This window comes from Ursus arctos, unplaced genomic scaffold, assembly GCF_023065955.2.
Source record: "Ursus arctos isolate Adak ecotype North America unplaced genomic scaffold, UrsArc2.0 scaffold_10, whole genome shotgun sequence".
NCBI lineage: Eukaryota > Metazoa > Chordata > Mammalia > Carnivora > Ursidae > Ursus > Ursus arctos.
In genome coordinates, this window is record NW_026622764.1 from 63,287,313 (window position 1) to 63,308,328 (window position 21,016).

The 21,016-nt window shown below is 38.3% G+C and overlaps 2 protein-coding genes across 10 annotated transcripts in view; both read left to right on the top strand.

Moving 5' to 3' along the window:
• Nucleotides 1–6,985, top strand: part of SPART (spartin) — a 30,088-nt gene extending 23,103 nt beyond the window's left edge. For all 8 annotated transcript variants that reach the window (XM_026493140.4, XM_026493137.4, XM_044381761.3 and 5 more), the window contains one exon: nucleotides 5,448–6,985. In XM_026493140.4, the coding sequence (XP_026348925.2) occupies nucleotides 5,448–5,721 (274 nt within the window). In that variant the 3' untranslated portion in view covers nucleotides 5,722–6,985. The remainder of the gene's footprint in view (nucleotides 1–5,447) is intronic.
• A 5,143-nt stretch (nucleotides 6,986–12,128) lies between these two features.
• CCDC169 (coiled-coil domain containing 169) overlaps nucleotides 12,129–21,016 on the top strand; it is a 53,876-nt gene continuing 44,988 nt past the window's right edge. The window contains exons 1-2 of one of the 2 annotated variants that reach the window (XM_057309202.1): nucleotides 12,129–12,351; nucleotides 13,844–13,923. In XM_057309202.1, coding sequence (XP_057165185.1) covers nucleotides 12,269–12,351; nucleotides 13,844–13,923 — 163 coding nt within the window. In that variant the 5' untranslated portion in view covers nucleotides 12,129–12,268. Of the gene's footprint in view, nucleotides 12,352–13,534; nucleotides 13,553–13,843; nucleotides 13,924–21,016 lie in introns of those variants that run through there. The other variant, XM_057309207.1, reaches the window with a different exon arrangement.

Below are 21,016 nucleotides of genomic sequence, written 5' to 3' on the forward strand. Positions count from 1 at the left end.
CATTGATTATGAATGGTTTATCTAAGGATCTATATAATTAATTATATTCTTAAAATTTTTAGGTAAATGTGTAGGAACTATTCATTAAGACTATTTTTGTCAGTTAAATTAATGCTTTTGTCTTATTTTAAATTTAGGAACTTGAAGACCTACAAGAACAATAAAAAAGCAATAAGTAACTTCAAATCTGCTATATTTAATTGCAGTATGGTGTCTACTAAATAATTCATCAGTCTTCTAAATAGCTTCTAAATTTCACCTTTAAGCCCCTCCCCTTTTTTTTTCCATTTGTAATTGTTTAGAGGATGGGGTACCTTGCTGGCTGGCTTAGTCAGAAAAGGATGTAACTCTTGATCTTGAGGTCCTATGTTCAAGCCCCACACTGGGTATAGAGATTACTAAGAAAAATAAACTTAAAAAAAAAAAAAAAACAGTTTAGAGGAAAAGCATATAAATTCAGTAAGTTAGATCCATTTTTGTTTTCCCCTCATTAAAATTTTATCTTGTTCTAAGATAAAATGTGTTCTGTATTTTTCTGAAGAATAACCTTGTAAAATTGTTTTTCTATAAGGAATTTACTTTTTTAAGATACAGTATTTTATTGGTTTGCTTAGTGAATTTTAATTAAAATTCCCCTTAAATTTGCACTAGGTGAAGGGGCAAATTCAAACTCATTGAAGGTAATTCTTTTGGCAGATGTCATATTACCCAAAACCAGTTCTATATAGCATCTGTTTAGGAGTTATATAAGATCAGTCTTCTCTTTCCCGTACGGTAACTATACAAGCATTTAAACATTATCATCATGTCCTTCACTTACTTATTCTTATCTCCTGAATACTCCCAATTCCTTTAACAATTCCATATATAGTACGGTTTCCACATCCTTCATTTATCAGTGTTTTTCTCAAAATGGAATCCAGAATTGAATGTAGTATTGTGTGTTGTGACCAGATAGAATACAGTGGGATTTGCCTCCCTTGTTTGGGCATATTTAGCATTTGGCAAATATGGCACACAACACAAAGAGTGTATCTCTTTAGTAGCTGCTACTTTATTGACCCATATCAAATTTGGGTTGTTTTTTCTTAAATGAAACTTTTATTTAAAATCTGGGCCTTTATCTCATTTTTGGACAGTTGATACTTGTACCTAAAATTAAGAACTTTATATTTACACTTGCTTAATTTCACATTGTTGATTTTGACTCATCATTAAGTCTGTCTTTCAGTTTGGCTTCAGATTTGGTGTATGTCATATTAGCCAGGATTCCATTTTATGCTATCTTAAGCTTTGAAAGACTTGTTTTTTTAATGTCTTAGATATCTTCCTCAATTTTTCATGAATAAGGTCTAATCACATACTTACTGTAGCCTCTCCTGATTGATCTTGCTCCAAGACTTACTGCTTGTTAAGATTAGTGGGTCAGCTGTCTACAGATTTTAACAGTATTCTCATTTAACTCACCATTCAATTTTATCTTATCAGACTACTTCTCAGGGTTGTTGTCTTCCGTATCCATTCATTGAATATTGGTTCTAAGGTTTACTGTATGCTCAGTCCTTTTCTGTTGTTTGTGAATATTAATTATACTGGTGTCTGTAGTTACAACCTCTCAAATTCTATGTTTCCAGTTAATTTTTGTCTCAGTCTTTTGGCTTCATAAATCCCAACCCATAGCCCTACAGCTATTTGTTTGCCAAGTCCTGTTTTTTTATATTTATCCTTTTCTCTTCAGCCTTATGACCACTACTGTAGAATAGACCCTCATCATCTCTCATCCGTCTTATAGCTTGTTTCCTAACTGCTTCTTCTGTCTCCCTCTTACACCCTTAAAATTAACAATGCAATCTGAGTTAGAGCTGTCTAAAACATAAATTTGGTTGTGCCATTCTCATCGGTTTCAACATGAAGTTTAAATTCCTCAGTTTCACTTGTAAGGTCCTTCATAAATTGGCCACAATCCTTGTCTTGGATGGATAGACTAAGAAGATGCTATTTCTATTTTAAATATTTAAGATTAATATTTCCAAGAACAGTTTTGAAGGTTGTATATAAATTGAATTTTAGGCAGATTTACTTTAAATTTGTTATGACTGAAATTTTGCTATAATTAGTGAAATCTAGAATCACTGCCCATATGCTGTCTTTGTAGACATTACTGAGTGTGCTGGAGAATTTTTTTTTTTCCTGCAGAAATTTCTGCAAAGTCTCATTCAAATTGTATATTAAGTCTCATTGACTTTTTTAGAGCATACTTTATATTCATTTTTTGAAGAGAATTCAATTGGTAGTGTTACTTGGTATAAAAAATCTGGTTTGATAAGCTATAATTAAACTTTTTAAAAAGTAAGAAATCAAACATAAACATTGTCTTTTTACCAGAAATAGGCTTTCTAGTTTTTAGCAGTGTAGTCTGAATCTACAGTATAGTTTGAATGAAGAAAAGAACTGAGCAGTTCTTTATCAAGGAAGAGAAGAATAGATTCCTGCCAGGTATACTGGTTCTAAGGCATATTGGGAAGCAGAGGTGATAGGTGAGGATGTATTAAAGAAAATAAACACAACTGCCTAAAAGTCATTTTACACATTTTGTATAATGGAATTTTCAAAGTGCTTTAATCTAGACATCTCATTTTATGATATGAAGAAAAAAATGCATAAAGAGGTTGAGACCTCACCAACATCATATGGTTAGTTTGGGGCACAATTGATATTAAAATGTAGTTTTTGGGGGCACCTGGGTGGCTCAGTCATTAGGCGTCTGCCTTCGGCTCAGGGCGTGATCCTGGAGTCCTGGGATTGAGCCCCACATCAGGCTCCTCCGCTGGGAGCCTGCTTCTTCCTCTCCCACTCCCCCTGCCTGTGTTCCCTCTCTCGCTGGCTGTCTCTCTCTCTCTGTCCAATGAATATATAAATAAAATCTTTTAAAAAATTAATAAAATAAAATGCAGTTTTTTGACTCCTAGTTTGGTACTGTTCCCAAATTAACAGGAATTGCTGTTGAAATGGAGCTAGCAGGGGAAAACAAGCAAAACATTAGCATATCAACACAGATTCCTTTTTGCACATTACTACTAATAATACAGCCTTTAGAATTGTGTTACATATAAAAATATCATGAGTGCAGTTAGAGGTATCAGATTGCATCAGTATAATAGGGAAGTGGAAGTTCCAGAATCTGAAGGATTTCCTATATTCAAAAACACTGATATGGCCAAATTCTTAAGTTAACCATGTCACTTTATTGTAGCTCACACAGACCTGGAAAAGCAAAGCCCTAAGAGAAACCTGCTCAACCAAGAGTTATGCTCACCCTTCCAGTGCTGAAACTGCTACCCCCTCTTTCTTCTCTTTTAACTTTAGCCATTGTTACCTGATGATAGTATTTGTGGGGGCTTGATTGACAGTGAGAAGGTTCCATGTCTTCTGCAAAATGAGCAAATGCTATGGAATACCGAGGGGTTGCAAAGCAACAGGGACTGGCAGACAGCAGTTAAGGAAGCTTTAATGTCTGGTAACTGGTGAGAAAGCCCCATTGAAGAGTGGTATGGGGGCGCCTGTGTGGCTCAGTCAGTTAATCGTCTGACCCTTGACTTCAGCTCAGGTCAAGATTTTGGGATCCTGGAATCGAGCCCTGTGTCTGGCTCTGCACTCAATGGGAAGTCTGCTTCAGGATTCTCTGTCTCCCTTTCTGTCTGCTCCTTCCCCCAATCATACATGCTTTCTCTCTCTCAAATAAATAATAAACCTTTTTTTAAAAGAGTGGTATAGACATATGGTTTGACAAATTGTAGGTTCTGTCCTCCTCTGGTTCTAATAACATTAGGCACAGGACAGAATGGAATCCTCATTCAGGAACTTAATAAGATTCACACTTCTAGCACTGAAATTGAAAAAAACAAGCATGAACAAGCTAGTAGGATCACAAACCACTGTTCCAGGCCAGACTAATGGTAATAGAGGACTTGTGTATTCAAAGAACAGATCCAGAATTAGTATAAAATGTCCAGATACAGGTCACAAAGCATTTAGGAGACATCAGTATGTCCTGGAAAAAATTGTGAAATGTTGCCGTTCTGTTGTTTGTTGTTTAAGTTTATGCTTGCTAAGCAAGAAAAAATCTGGCAATTTGAAAAGGGTAAAGAGAAAAAGCAGTGGGATAATTTTTAGTATCTTTGTATAGGCCTTTAACTTGTATTTTCTTATAGAAATGGTATTAAACACAGATATTGGTAATTGTCAATAATAACCGCTTTTGTATAGTGCTTTTATAATTTCCCAAGCACTTTGTTATACATTTGATGCTCTAAAGACAGTGTGGTAGATAGGGCAGGAATTAATCATTTTATTCATTCAACAAATATTGAATGTCAGGCAGTGTTCTTGGTGTGTAGGTTACATTAATAAGCATGCAGAGTCCTTTTCCTAATAAGGTTTATATTCTAGCAAGAAATAAACAAAACAAAAACAATGGGAATTAATAATTTCTATGGTATGTAGCAGGTGGTAGGTATAGAATAAGAGCAGCTTATGGGTGGATTGATGGACAGTGGGGTGGAGCATGTGGAGTAAGGCAGTTGAAATAGGTGAGATAGTGAGAAGACAATAATTAGCTGATTTGAAGAAGCTGAGGCAGTGAGACATGTGAATATCTGGGATGAGAGTAGTTTAGGCAGATAACAGCCAGTACAAAGGTCTTAAGGTGGCACGTGTGTTTGATGGGCTCACAGAACAGCAAGAAGCCCAGCGAGTCTGCAGCAAAGTGGAGTGAGGGAGATAGTGTTGTAGAATCTTTGCTTAAAGATAACCTCAGATTCGATACGTTAAAAGACCTAACCAGGGGCGCTTGGGTGGCTTAGTCGGTTAAGTATCTGACTCTTGATTTCAGCTCAGGTCATGATCTCAGGGTCGTGAGATCAAGCCCCCTGCTGGGCTCTGCACTGGGCATGGAGCCTGCTTAAGATTTTCTCCCTCTCCCTCTTCTGCTCCTCACCTCTCTCATCCCACCCCCCGCTTCCTCTTAAAAAATAAATAAATAAAAGACCTGACCAAAGTCTAGTTAAGATAGAACTCGAAACCATTTATAGTGACTATAGATTCTTTGTGTCCTATAGTTGCTTCATTGAAAATTCTCTATTTCCAGAAGGGGTGGGTTAAAGAAGGAAATAATGACTGATGAACAGTCTTTATTATAACCAACATAGTCTTTAATTACATTAATCTCAGCTAGCTTGAGTTTATTTTCACAGATTTTACTAAAGGAGAAATACAACCTTGGCAGTTGGATTTTATTCTTTACTGTATTTTAAGTTCTTAATTAAATTGAAACATAACCTTTGATTTTGCTTTCAGGAATAACATACTAAACGTGGGACTTATTTAATACTAAATCGGAAGATCTTAATTTATAATTTTAATACTTTTTTCGAATCTTTCTTTTAAAGATATGGGCATACTGCTGGAGAAGCTACACATGATGCAGTAGATTCTGCTATCAATGTTGGTGTAACTGCCTATAACATTGACAACATTGGTATCAAAGCAATGGTGAAGAAAACTGCAAAAGAAACGGGACAAACACTCCTTGAAGACTATAAAATAGTTGATAATTCTAAGGGGAGAAATCAAGAAGGAACAGCCAATGTAAGCATGAAAAGGGAGAAGGGTGAGCAGACAAAGGAACTAGAGAAGAGTGAGGCAAAGAAGAAAGAGAAATGAAGGAAGTGCTGTGAATCACCTATACCAAAGCCTTACAAGGTGGATGCATTTTTGTTGAATAGGCAAATGTGGAGTTCCCCACAGATTAACCAGTGTTTTAAAAATGTATTCATTCCTATGAAGTGACTGTTTCATAAGCTTTATAGCATGTATTGTACTTACAAGGAACAGAATCAGTATTCTTGCATCTGGCCTTTAGAAATATAGGTTTATTTTCTCATTAAGTTTATTTTTTCTAAATGTGGCTAAAATATTTTTGCAGTTAAAGTAAGACTAATAATACATGTGCTATAAATCTCATTAAACCTAATGTTAAACTATTTTTGTATTTGCTGTCTTTCAAAAAAGCAAGGTAGGAAATTATATATTTACATAAAATTTGGCATTTAGTAACCTTAGCTCTAATTGTACTTGGAAGAATGACTTAAAATACTGTCTGTTGGCTTTGCATTTATTGTGGATTTTTTTCCCTTGGTGCTTGTCAAAATTTTCAGTGTGTAAGCTAAAAACAACTGTAATCCTAAACTAAAAGAATTCTCAGATAACATTTAAAAGACTTTTTCAATACAGGGAATAAGCTAATCATGAAAAATAAGATGAGGTTCTGTAAAATTATTTGGTAGCGTATCTCTTTGTTAGGAAGGGAGATGGTCTTTCTGATTGAGAATGAATACAAAGAGATTTTTAAGTCTTCTGGATTTAGACTGGTATCAATCTACTAGGAGCCTAGGAAATTTTGGTGTATGATTGATATTATGTTAAAATTTGAAGTGATTATCACCACCTTAATTGGACAGAAAAGTACTTTAAGAAATCATTTTACTATATCTACTTCTTTAAGTTATTCCAAGAGGCAAAATTTTTGTAAAAAATATGAACAGAATTTTTTGGGTGGTAAATATATTTTTATTTTGGGATTTAGTCCTTAGAATTTTATATGTTAAAGCCAATAAATTATTAGAAAGAAAATCTTCTATTTATAATCATGGCAAAGAATGTGAAGGCTTTAGGCTTAATCCATGGTGGGAGAGGTATAACAGTTTCCACTCTGGCAGAAGACAGGACATTCACAGACCTATAAGGTACAAATACATAAGTAAATATCTAATGGCATTTTATTTTTGTTTACTGATTATAAATGATTGGTATTGATTTTCATAGCTATTGTCCATTCTAATATTTCTGAAGCTTTAGTGGCTACTTAGTTTATTAGACTTTATTTGAAACTGTCTTTACGCTTTATGAATAAACTGTTTCTGAATTACTTGGCCTCAAATATACTCACAGGATTGTATTTTGGGAACACCTAGAATTAATGGGTTCTTTCCCTAAGGCTAAGGATAATGTGGAAATAAAATTGAATTGGTAAATAGCTTCCAATTAATCTCTACTTTTAGTTTGAGAAGTGTAAATATTCTCAGTATTTACTGCTACCAGGTCTTTGCCTCATTTTGCCTCTACAGACTGTCCCTCCCTCATGCTGTATGGGGTAGTTTCCTGGGAGCACCTCCAGGCACCAGCTGTCTAGAAAGATCGAAGAGAACAGTATGAAAGAAGTAATATACTAGCCTCAAAAAGGAGGGACCTACACAATAGAGTGATTGTTCAGCCAGACATTTTTCTTAAACTGAGGTAGATAAGAAAGGACTAATGGCATTTATAGATATCCTTTGCTTCCAACTGCTTAACACTAGTTTTTTTGTTTTTGTTTTTGTGTTTTTTTAATTACCATTCCACTGGCTTGATAGTTGGTAGAAAATTGCCCAAGATATTAGCGAATAGGTCACCAGTCCTAGATTTTGGTGATAGTGTGAGCTTTTGTCCTTTTCTCTGAATTCACAGGTATTTTAGGGCAAGCTAAGAAAAGCGAAGCTTAGGGCTTGTTAGCCAGAAATCATATTATATTTCACTTTTTAGGTAAGCCTGAATAAAGCTCTGCTCAAACAGAAATTAGTTCTCTGATCTATTCTTGCCAAACTCAAGTTTAAACAGACTTCTAATGGATTTGGCCATTTTGTATTTAGTTTAGCAACAGAAGTACTTAAAATTGTGTGTGGTTTCTGAATAGCTTGCTTTCTTCAAAATTTTTTTTCTATTCATATTTAAAGATATAGAAAGATGAATTTTAAAAAATCTTTATGAACATACATTAGGTGAAAAAAAAAAAGGCCCCAAATAATATCTTCAGATGTATTCTATGCAAAAAGTTGTCACATGTGAAGAAATAGCTTGATCACCCCAGAAGCTATTCATCGGTGGAAACAGTGACTAATGGCAAGTGTCCTCTACACAGGTGCACACACACACATGCACCTCAATCCATTTTGTTCAAATTTGGAAGCCAGATGAGGAGCAAATTGCTAGAGTGTGCTATCAAGGAAGCAAGATCTCTGTGATAAGGGATAGGGCCCCAGTATTTGCAGGTTTAAGAAGCTCCAGAGACAGTATGCCTAGTTAATAAAACATTGCTATTTAGGGAGTAACTGAATTGGGAGCTGAAAGAATGAGGTTTTGGTAGACAGCAGATTTTGAACTTAAGTTTTCTGAGCTAAAGCCACTCTGGTGACAGGATTCAGAGTATTTATAGCTGTGGAAGTGGAGTGGAGATTCAAGCAATAAGAGTTGCAAGTTGAAGGGCAAGTTTATGGGCAAGACTCTGGAAAGACCACTTTTAATGTCAAAGTCAGTAGACAAGGAATGTTGGTGAAGTCTCTGGGTAGAAACAAGGAGAAGGAATAGATGGTTGTTACATCAGGAAGGCATGCCATTTATAATTGCACCAAAAATAAAATACCTAGGAAACACTTAACCAAGGAGGTGAAAGATCTGCACTCTGAAAACTAACATTGAAAGAAATGGAAGATGACACAAACAAATGGAAAGATATTCTATGCTCATGGATTGGAAGAACAAATACTGTTAAAATGTCCATACTACCCAAAGAAATCTACAGATTTTTTTTTGATGCAATCCCTATCAAAATACCAACAGCATTCTTCACAAAACTAGAACAAATAATCTTGACGTTTGTGGAACCACAAAGAACCCTAAATAGTCAAGCCAAGCAATCTTGAAAAAGAAGAACAAAACTGGCATCACAATCTCAGATTTCAAGATATACTACAAAGGTATAGTAGTCAAAACAGTATGGTATTGGCACAAAAACAGACAACTCAATGGGATAGAATAGTAGGCCAGAGATAAACTCATGATTACATGGTCAATTAATATTTGACAAAAGAAGGGGCGCCTGGGTGGCACAGCGGTTAAGCGTCTGCCTTCGGCTCAGGGCGTGATCCTGGCGTTCTGGGATCGAGCCCCACATCAGGCTCCTCCGCTATGAGCCTGCTTCTTCCTCTCCCACTCCCCCTGCTTGTGTTCCCTCTCTCGCTGGCTGTCTCTATGTCTGTCAAATAAATAAATAAAATCTTCAAAAAAAAATATTTGACAAAAGAAGCAAGAATATGCAGTGGGGGAAAAGAACAGTCTTCAACAAATGGTGCTGGGAAAATTGGACAGCTACAATGCAAAAGAATGGAACTGGACCACTTATACACAAAAATAAACTCAAAATTGATCAACCTAAAATGGATCTCACCTAAATGTGAGACCTGAAACCATAAAAACCCTATTACATCAAAATAAAAAGCTGCTGCACTGCAAAGGAAACAACAAAACTAAAAGACAACTTACTGAATGGGAGAAGATATTTGCGAATGATATCCAATAAAGGATTAGTATCCAAAATATATAAAGAACTTCTACAACAACACCAAAAAGCCAAATGATTCAATTAAAAATGGGCAGAAGACATGAACAGACATTTCTTCAAAAAAGACACACAGATGGTCCAGATGAGATACCACCTCACACCTGTCAGAATAACTAAACTCCAAAACACAAGAAACAACCAATGTTGGCAAGGATGTGGAGAAAAGGGAACACTTGTGCACTGTTGGTGGGAACGCAAACTGGTACAGCTACTGTGGAAAACCACATGGAGGTTCCTAAAAAAGTAATTCTACTACTGGGTATTTACCCAAAGAATAAAAAGACACTAATTCAAAAAGATATATGTACCCCTATGTTTACTGCAGCATTATTTACAATAGCCAAATTATGGAAGCAGCCCAAGTGTCCATTGATAGGTGAGGGGATAAAGAAGACATTATATAATATATATATTTACATATATAAATATGTAAATATATAATGAAAAGTTACTCAAAGAATGAAATCTTGCCATTTGCAACAACATGGATGAATGTGGAGGATATGATGCTAACTGAAAAAAGTCAGAGAAAGAACAAATACCATATGATTTCACTCATGTGGAATTTAAGAAACAAAACAAATGAACAAAAAAGACCAGCCAAAACAAAAACAAACCCACCAGATTCTTAAGTATAAAGAATAAACTGATGGTTGTCAGAGGGAAGATGGTGGGGGGGGGGGGGGATGGGTGAAATAGGTGAGGGGGATTAAGAGTACATTAAAGTGATGAGCAGTGAGTAATGTATAGGATTGTTGAATCACTATATATATCCCTGAAACTAATGTTAACTATTCTGGGATTAAGTTTTTTTTAATTAAAAAGGCATGCATATCAGAGGAATGGGTTTTTACGTAAGGATGGAAGAATAGTGATCTGGAAATAGCATTAGAGGTGGACAGAATTCTTGACCCTCCTGGCCCAAAGAAGCAGGGGTTCTACAAAGAAACCAGAGAACAAAAACATCAATTCTTGGCTTTTGATAATTCAAAGCTGTTGTTTAGGGGTAAATCATAAAGACTTGAAAGAATACATAAGCATCCTTCTACTGTTCCCAGCTCACTCCCACCTCCACCCCCACCCCTTCAGTCTATGAGAGACTGAAACTAAAAATTCTGGCTGGGGAAGAAAAGAAGGGAGCCACGAAGGCAGGGAATAGACCTGGTGAGTGTCCGAGAGGAGACCTGAACTTGCTCCCCACAACCTATGTCAGGCTGAGCACAAAAGTGGGAGTACAGGATTTGCCATACCACATGACTTGATAGAATTCTATCATATTAAACTTTTAAAATTAACTATAGGGTTTTTTTTTTTAAAGCAGTGAACATATTTCACATCTCTTACAAATCAAAATTTGTACATAATAAACCCTTGATTGCAATTAATTGAACTAATTCCTCAAAATGCTTCAAATTCTCTTTTTGCCTACAAATCTGGGTGGTTCTTTTGGACATTAAACAGTATCAATTGAATGTGCTACTTATTACACTTATGTTCAAACAATTAAATTCCAAACTATCCCCATGCTTGAAACATCTCCCAATACAGAGTCTCCAAATTTCCAGAATTTCCCTTCTCTCTTAAAACCCACTTTCTAATTGAAGACTTGACTTAGGTCCAGCGTGTATCTAATGAACCATTCTACGGTTTTATACAAAGTTTAAGCGTAGCAACCATAGATTCAAAACTTTTTTCTCTTTTTCCCATAAATCATCAAGTTTCCAAAAATATGTTGATAAGCAGCAACCAAATTAAACAAGCATTTACCACATGTGCTTTTTATGCTTAAAAAAAAAAAATCTTTGAAAGAGTATCTTATGGACATAATCAATATGTATTTACCACTACCAAGGGTCACCCTTCTCAACATTAAAGATGCAGAATAAAGAAATGCTTTACCAGAGTATTTGTGCTGATTTATGTCAGAAAACATGGTCCCAAGCTCACACTTCTCAAACTGATTCAGGATATGGAAAATGCACCAGAGAAGTCAGAGGTAAAGGCAGCCCATCTTTCTACTCAACGATGGATGGGAGCCAGGGATAATACTAAAGCACGGACATTTCAGGAGCAGAATGCAAAATTTGTGATTACAAATATAAGCATGATACTTCAAGCTGTTGTAAGCAGCTTTGAGCTATGTCCACAGACAGTGCCCAGATTTGGCAAAACAAAGAATAATCTGTACTGGAAACTCAGAGTCAGAGTTCAGGCCCTGCCTCTCAAGGTCTGCTCCTCAGACACTCCTAACCAGAGCCTGTAGTATGCAGTAAACTGAAGCAAAGATAGGCACAGCCATTCTCGGATTCAGCAATTCCCTAACAAGGGCTGAGAGTAAAGTGAACATCAGGCCTGGGTCAGTGTTTTAAAAAAGCACCAGGGCCAACAGTTCCCTACTCCCCTACAGTCAGCCATATAGCTGGTATACAATCCCCTTCCACCAGTTTGGGAAAAGGAATGGGGCCTCAGCTTTTGGGCTTTGAGAGGTGCTTTTCTGACAACGTGTTTCCAGAACAGTGAGAGTTCTTCCCCTTTCAGCTACACTCCGGGCGGCACAGCCTGTGTCCGGCTCCCCCACTCGCTCCCTAAGCCATCCTTCGCCCCCGCGGCGAGCCCTGTGACGTCACCGGGAGGCGCCGGGGAGCGGGCGACCGTGAGTACAGGATGACGACAGCTCCTCACAGTGCTCGCTTTCCCAGCTTGTAGGTGGCCCTTCAGGCCTTGTGGTCTTAGCTGTAAGAGGGGAAGGGCGTGGGGCGTTTCTGATCCGACAGTATGGAGGAAGGAAGAGGCGACAACTTCGACGGTGTGAGCACCGACCGCCTTAAAATGAAGTTACTGGAAGAAATCCATTCGAAGTGAGTTGGAGGGCGTCGCGCGGACTCCCGCCCGGGTGTAGGGTTCAGGTACAGGCTGCCTGAGAAGATGCACCTGTGTATGCCCGGCTGTTGAAAGCCGAAGCCACCGAAGCCCATGGGATGCCAGCAGTGTGACTAGGGCAGATCTGGCGACATCTAGAAACTGTTTGATAGGAAAGATTGATTTGCCTCTTTGATTAAGCGTTTGGTATTAAAAATAGGCAGATTTTGAGGTAGGATTTTCTGTCTTTAGGATCAAATTAAATGGAGTGTATTGTGTGCTTATACTGCAATGCTAAAATATGTGTTTGATTTTCATGTTTTACTAAATTGAGCTTTTTCTGATTTAGAGAAACAAAGGTTTTATTTAGTTATGCTTGTCTTTCATCCCTTTAGAAGAAATTAAGAAATGGTGTAAAATTTTGTAAAAATAATGCCCCTCCTATATACTTTTAAAAATACTCAATATCCTACTTCGTGTTAAATCTTTGAAACATTTTAAGTATTTTTTTAAATACCCCCAATCCCACTAGCAGCCCCCATGAGATTTAGACTCACCTCTGTGTCCCTAAAGCTTCCTGTGCTTTCCTCTGTTGTAGCTCTAACAATACATTTTTAATTACTTGCTTATTTCTTGGTCTGATATTAAACTGTAAGCATTCTGAGGACCAGTTGTGTTCCCTTAGTCAGTAGAGTATAAAAGCAACACTTCAGAAGAATCCTGCACAAATTCAAATTGCAGTTCTTATCACTCAGTAACTACATGATCTTGGGCAAGTTAATGAACCACTAAGCTTCAGTTTTCTCAACTCTAAGATTGGTGTACAAATCATTATACCTCATGTGGTTGTTGCCAGGATTGAGTGAAAAGTATGTAAAGCACTTAGCATCAGCTTATAGTAAGCACTTAATGGAAGTTAGCCACTGCTATTGTCATTGTTCAGTTCATTTATTCACTGTAGTATTTTCAGTATTTAGCACAATGCCTTGACATAATAGGCAATCAAAAATACATATTGCATAAATGATTCTGCCATATTTTGATAATTAATATGCTAATTTACTGATGTCCTAAATAGATACTCTCTGGAATGCTCTTTGTGTGTATGTGTGTATTTTTTTTTATTAGTGTTTCTTTTCTCCTCTTTGTTTCAGGTTTTCAGTTACCTGTTGCCCTAGCTATTCCATTCTCTCATCCCAGGTAATTGGCTGGGCTTTGAGAAACCAGATTACAACTTCTTGGGATCATATTTAAATTAAGGGTAAAGGGTTTCTAATTGTCACCGGGGGGCCTCTGAGCTTTAGTGCATATTAAAGTCCTTATGGACCCTGGTAATCATAAGCCTCCATTTGCCTGATTTCTGATTCTCAACCATGCCTTCAATAAGTGACGTTTCATAATAAATTGTTCCTAAAGTAGTGGTATGTCACTATGTATTATTCTTTTCATATTATAATTGGATCATAATTAACAAAGTGTTTTTAATAATAGGGATATAGCACAACTATCAATGCTTGAATTAAGACGCAAGATAGCGGAACTGGAAGCTAAACTCCATACTGATGATGAAGGTATATAAGTAAATATTTTTATATGTGACTCTTGTATAATTATTGTTTATTTTGCCAAGATACCTATAATGTATTAAATTATACATAGGAAATAATAGTACCGAGGTCTCAGTACTGCTTTTTGGCAGCATTAATAATAATTTATTGTAGAGGCTTTTTTGACTCTAATATTTCAGTGTCAAACTTGTTACTGCATAATTATTCATCTGCTTACAAGTTCAAAATGTTCATTCATCAATTAGCAAAACCTTTATTACATAATATCGATACATTATTGTTTTTAGTAAATAATAAAATGCCACAAGTTTTCTATTTAACTCAAGTAATACCCCTTACATCTTAACTTCTGGATTTGGCTATAACTTTAAAATTTTTATCCAGGTCTTGGCTATTTGTGTTGGAAGAATGCCAGGGGAAAGGGGGTGGGACTCAATGACTGTTGTGTGCATACACACACATACCCACATGGCCACATACCCATATATCCTTAAATTTTAAGTAAATTTATTTTAAGTAAATTTTAAGTAAATTTTAAGTAAATTTTAAGTAAATTTATTTTAAGTAAATTTTAAGTAAATTTTAAGTAAATAAATTTATAATGTATATAAGATATTAATTCATTCCACAAATATTGAGACCTGCCATATGTCAACACTTTGTTTTTTTTGTTTTTTTTTTTTTTTTTAAATGATTTTTTATTATATTATGTTAGTCACCATACAGTACATCCCCGGTTTCCGATGTAAGGCTCGATGATTCATTAGTTGTGTATAACACCCAGTGCACCATGCAATACGTGCCCTCCTTACTACCCATCACCGGTCTATCCCATTCCCCCACCCCCCTCCCCTCTGAAGTCCTCAGTTTGTTTCTCATAGTCCATAGTCTCTCATGTTTCATTCCCCCTTCTGATTACCCCCCCTTTCTTTATCCCTTTCTTCCCCTACCGATCATCCTAGTTCTTATGTTCCATAGATGAGAGAAATCATATGATAGTTGTCTTTCTCTGCTTGACTTATTTCACTTAGCATTATCTCCTCCAGTGCTGTCCATGTTGTAGCAAATGTTGAGAACTCGTTCTTTCTGATAGCTGAGTAATAATATTCCATTGTATATATGGACCACAACTTCTTAATCCAGTCATCTGTTGAAGGGCATCTCGGCTCCTTCCACGATTTAGCTATTGTGGACATTACTGCTATGAACATTGGGGTGCATATGGCCCTTCTCTTCACTACGTCTGTATCTTTGGGGTAAACACCCAGTAGTGCAATGGCTGGATCATAGGGTAGCTCAATTTTTAACTTTTTAAGGGACCTCCACACTGTTTTCCAGAGTGGCTGTACCAACTTGCATTCCCACCAACAATGTAGGAGGGATCCCCTTTCTCCACATCCTCTCCAACAATTGTTGTCTCTTGCCTTGTCTATTTTTGCCATTCTAACTGGCGTAAGGTGGTATCTCAGTGTGGTTTTGATTTGAATTTCCTTGATGGCTAATGATTTTGAACATTTTTTCATGTGTCTGTTAGCCATTTGTATGTCTTCATTGGAAAAGTGTCTGTTCATATCTTCTGCCCATTTTTTGATTTGTTTATTTGTTTCTCGTGTATTGAGTTTGAGAAGTTCTTTGTAGATCTTGGATACCAGTCCTTTATCTGTAGTGTCATTTGCAAATATATTCTCCCATTCCGTGGGCTGCCTCTTAGTTTTTCTGACTGTTTCCTTGGATGTGCAGAAACTTTTAATCTTGATGAAGTCCCATAAATTCATTTTATCTTTTGTTTCTCTTGCCTTTGGGGATGTGTCATGAAAAAGGTTGCTTTGGCCGATGTCGTAGAGGTTGTTGCCTATGTTCTCCTCTAGAATTTTGATGGATTCCTGTCTCACATCGAGGTCTTTCATCCATTTGGAGTTTATTTTTGTGTATGGTGTGAGATAGTGGTCAAGTTTCATTCTCTTGCATGTAGCTGTCCAATTTTCCCAGCACCATTTATTGAAGAGACTGTCTTTTTCCCACCGGATGTTTTCTCCTGCTTTATCAAATATTAGTTGCCCAAAGAGCCGAGGGTCCATTTCTGGGCTCTCTATTCTGTTCCATTGGTCTATGTGTCTGTTTTTGTGCCAGTACCATGCTGTCTTTGTGATCACAGCTTTGTAGTACAGCTCGAAATCCGGCATTGTGATGCCCCCAGCTTTGTTTTTCCTTTTCAACAGTTCCTTGGAGATTCGGGGCCTTTTCTGTTTCCATACAAATTTAAGGACTGTTTGTTCCAGTTCTTTGAAAAATGTCCTTGGTATTTTGATCGGGATAGCATTGAAAGTGTAGATTGCTCTGGGTAGCATGGACATTTTAACTATGTTAATTCTTCCGATCCATGAGCATGGAATATCTTTCCATCTTTTTATGTCTTCCTCAATGTCTTTTAAGAGTGATTTATAGTTTCTAGAATATAGGTCCTTTACGTCTCTGGTTAAGTTAATTCCAAGGTAACGTATGGTTTTTGGTGCTATTGTAAATGGGATGGATTCCCTAATTTCTCTTTCTTCGGTCTCGTTATTCGTGTATAGAAATGCAACTGATTTCTGAGCATTTATTTTGTATCCTGCCACGTTACTGAATTGCTCTATAACTTCTAATAGTTTGGGAGTGGCTTCTTTTGGGTTTTCCATATAGAGTATCATGTCATCTGCAAAGAGAGACATTTTGACTTCTTCTTTGCCAATTTGAATACCTTTGATCCCTTTTTGTCGTCTGATTGCTGTTGCAAGGACTTCTAGTACTATGTTGAATAATAGTGGCGAGAGTGGGCATCCTTGTCGAGTTCCTGATCTTAAGGGAAAGGCTTCCAGCTTTTCCCCATTGAGAATAATATTTGCAGTAGGCTTTTCATAGATGGCTTTTATGAGATTGAGAAATGTACCTTCTATTCCTACACTCTGAAGGGTTTTAATCAGGAAAGGATGCTGTATTTTGTCAAATGCTTTTTCGGCATCGATTGAGAGGATCATATGGTTCCTGAGTCTTTTCTTGTTGATATGATGTATCACGCTGATTGATTTGCGAATATTGAACCACGCTTGCATCCCAGGTATGAATCCCACTTGATCGTGATGGATAATCCTTTTAATGTACTGTTGGATTCTATTAGCCAGGATCTTGTTGAGGATTTTGGCGTCCATATTCATTAGGGAAATCGGTCTGTAATTCTCCTTTTTGATGGGGTCTTTGCCTGGTTTGGGGATCAAGGTAATATTGGCCTCATAGAATGAGTTTGGTAGCTTTCCTTCTGTTTCTATTTTTTGAAATAGCTTTAGGAGAATAGGTATTATTTCTTCTTTGAATGTTTGGTAGAATTCCCCAGGAAAACCGTCCGGGCCTGGAGTTTTGTTATTTGGAAGGTTGTTTATCACTGACTCAATTTCTTCATAATTAATTGGCCTGTTTAAGGAATCAATTTCTTCTGGTTTCAATCTTGGTAGTTTATAGGTTTCCAGGAAGGATTCCATCTCTTCCAGATTGCTTAGTTTATTGGCATATAGCTGTTGATAAAAATTTCTAATAATCCTTCCAATTTCAATGGTGCTCGTCGTGACCTCTCCTTTTTCATTCATAATTTTAATAATCTGGGTCCTTTCTCTTTTCTTTTGGATAAGTCTTGCCAGTGGTCTGTCAATTTTATTGATTCTCTCAAAGAACCAGCTTCTAGTCCTGTTGATCTGCTCTACTGTACTTCTGGTTTCTGCTTGATTGATTTCAGCTCTAATTTTGGTCAACTGCTTCCTCGTGCGTGGATTAGGCCTGTCCCTCTGTTGCTGTTCCAGCTTCTTGAGGTGAGAATATAAAAACTGCATTTTAGATTTTTCTATTCTTTTGAGTGAGGCTTGGATGGCTATGTATTTCCCCCTTAGGACTGCCTTTGCAGTATCCCATAGGTTTTGGACTGTTGTATTTTCATTCTCATTGGTCTCCATAAATTGTTTAATTTGATTTTTGATTTCCTGGTTTATCGAGTCATTCCTGAGCAGGATGGTTCTTAGTCTCCAAGTGTTTGAGTTTCTTCCAAATTTTTCCTTGTGGTTGAGTTCCAGTTTCAGAGCGTTGTGGTCTGAGAATATGCAGGGGATAATTTCAATCTTTTGGTATCGGCTGAGACCTGTTTTGTGTCCCAGAACATGGTCTATTCTTGAGAATGTTCCATGGGCATTAGAATAGAATGAGTATTCTTTGGTTCTGGGGTGTAGTGTTCTATATATATCTATGAGGTCCAGCTCGTCGAGTATGGCATTCAAAGCCTTTGATTCTTTGCTTAGTTTTTGCCAGGGTGTTCTGTCTATTTCTGATAGTGGAGTGTTGAGGTCCCCTACTATTAATGTATTTTTATTTATATGTCTCTTTATTCTGGTTAAGAGTTGGCTTGTGTATCTTGCTGCTCCCCTGTTGGGGGCATATATATTTATAATTGTCATATCCACTTGTTGAATACTTCCCTTAAGAATAATATAGTGCTCTTCTGCATCTCTAACTATAGTCTGTAGTTTAAAATCCAATTTATCTGATATGAGAATTGCTACCCCAGCTTTCTTTTGAGGTCCATTTGCATGAAAGATGGTACTCCATCCCCTTACTCTCAGTCTGAATGCATCTTTGGGTTTGAAATGAGTCTCTTGTAGACAGCAAATGGATGGGTCATTTCTTTTTATCCAATCTGCAACCCTGTGGCGCTTTATGGGATGGTTCAAACCATTTACATTAAGACTGATTACTGAGAGATATGATTTTAATGTTGCCATGTTGCCAGTAAAGTCTTTGTTTGTATTGGCTGTGACTTTCTGTTCTGTATCACTCTTGGGGCCTTTTTACTTTTATAGAACCCCCCGTAATATCTCCTGTAGGGCTGGTTTCGTGGTTACAAAATTGGTTAGTGACTGGCGATTCTGAAATGTCTTTATTTCTCCATCAATTCTGAATGAGAGCCTTGCTGGATAAAGGATCCTTGGCTGCATGTTTTTCTCTGAAAGAGCTTTAAATATGCTCCCCCAACCCTTTCTCTCATTCCAGGTCTGTGTAGACAGGTCTGACGTAATTCTGATGCTTTTGCCTTGGTACGTGAGAAATTTCTTTGCCCTGGCCGCTTTCAATACTGTATCCTTGCATCTAATATTTGCAAATTGCACTATGACGTGACGTGGCGTAGGTTTGTCATGGTTGAGCTTGGGAGGGGTCCTCTCTGCCTCTTGGACACGAATGTTTGTTTCCCTTGCTAGATTAGGGAAGTTTTCAGCTACAATTTGTTCAAATATCTCTTCTAGACCTCTGTTTTTCTCCACCCCCTCGGGGATGCCGATGATTCTAACATTGGATCGTTTCATGGAGTCAGTAATCTCCCGTAACCTACATTCGTGGGCGTGGATTTTTTTAAGACCATCTTCTATTTTCATTTTTTCCTCTATTAACCCATCCTCCAATTCACTAACCCGTTCCTCTGCTTCTGCGACCCTGGCCGTCAGAGCCTCTAGTTTTGCCTGCATTTGGCTCATAGAATTTTTAATTTCTGTCAGATTCGCTCTCATTTCTGTCCTTAGGGATTCTATATTCTCAGTAACCTTTTCGTTAATAGTTTTTTCAATTCTACTCATCATTTTGACCATCGTTACTCTGAATTCCATTTCTGATAATTTGGTTACATCCATATCCATTATTTCTGTGGCAGAGGCCCCAGAATCACTGTCTTTTCTTTGCTGGGGGGGGGTTCTCCTTCTTGTCATTCTGATGAAGAGAGGTTGCGGGGTTTCCAGAGCCCAAATTATTGACTGGGTCCCAGGCCGTGCCCCTTGTTTTATAGGGATCTTAGGGATGTGGGCTTCTTCTTTAAAGATTTTATTTATTTATTTATGTGGCAGCCAACCAGCGAGAGAGGGAACAGAAGCAGGGGAGTGGGAGAGGAAGAAGCAGGCTCCCAGCGGAGGAGCCCGATGAGGGACTCCTTTCCGGAACGCCGGGATCACGCCCTAAGCCGAAGGAAGGCGCTCAATGACTGCGCCACCCAGGCGTCCGGGTTGTGGGCTTCTTGATTTTTCAGCCTGCCTTCTGTGTTCTGGGGGAGGGGCCTGCCGCGCCGATACTCAGGCAGCCCTGTTTGGGTAGAGTCTCCGTGTCCCCTGCTAGGGGGGATGGGGATGGGCACTCTCTGAGCTGGTATTTCCAGGCTTTTGTTCTCTGGCGGCTTTCCCTGGCGGTTTGCTGTGCCTCTTCTGAGAGTCAGAGCGGCAGCGGCCAAATTTCAGCCTCTGTCACAGAACAGAGGGATTGCGGCCTGTTCTCTACTAATGTTCTGGCCACTTTAACTCTGTTTCTGTTGGTGCTGCTCAACCCTGCAGCGTCCCGGGATGTGCGCCCCACACCCGGCGTCCCAGCCCTCACTTCCAGGGCCGGCGCGTCTCTGTCCTTTGTGTTTCTAATGCTGCCAGCCGCCCCGCGCGCGCGCTCCCGGTTCTCCCGGTCTCAGTCTGGATCCAGTGAGCGCGCCGGGATTCCGGTGTTCCGCGAGATGCCTGGTGGCGCGCGCACCCAGCTCACGGTCTCAGTCTGCTGTTTTGCGGGTGCCGTCCGCGAGCCCCGCCCGCTCCCCCGTGCAGGTGGCTACCGCTTCCCGGCACCCGAACGCGGCGGCTCCCTCCCCCTTCCGTTTATCTTCCGATATCTGTGCACAGTTTCATGGCTCCCCGCTTCGTACCTCAATACTCAGCGCTGGAGATGTTCATTTGTAGAGATCCAGATGCGTCTTCCTGCGTCTCAGGCTGGTTCCGTGGTTGTTTAGGCTGGTCTGGTACCTATCCAGCTCGACTCGGAGGACCGGCTGAAAACGGTGTCTCCTACTCCTCCGCCATCTTAACTCCCATATGTCAACACTTTGAATGGAAAACCTTTCCCTATTCTGAAGAGGTTCACTGACTATTGGGAAAAGTATCAAACAAAAATATGAATATTAGAAGAGATGTAAGGAGAAATGGAAGCTCAGTTAAGGGAACCTAACACAACTTGGATGAAAACACAAAGACAGCCTTTCCAGGGGAGGCAGAGCTTGAACTGA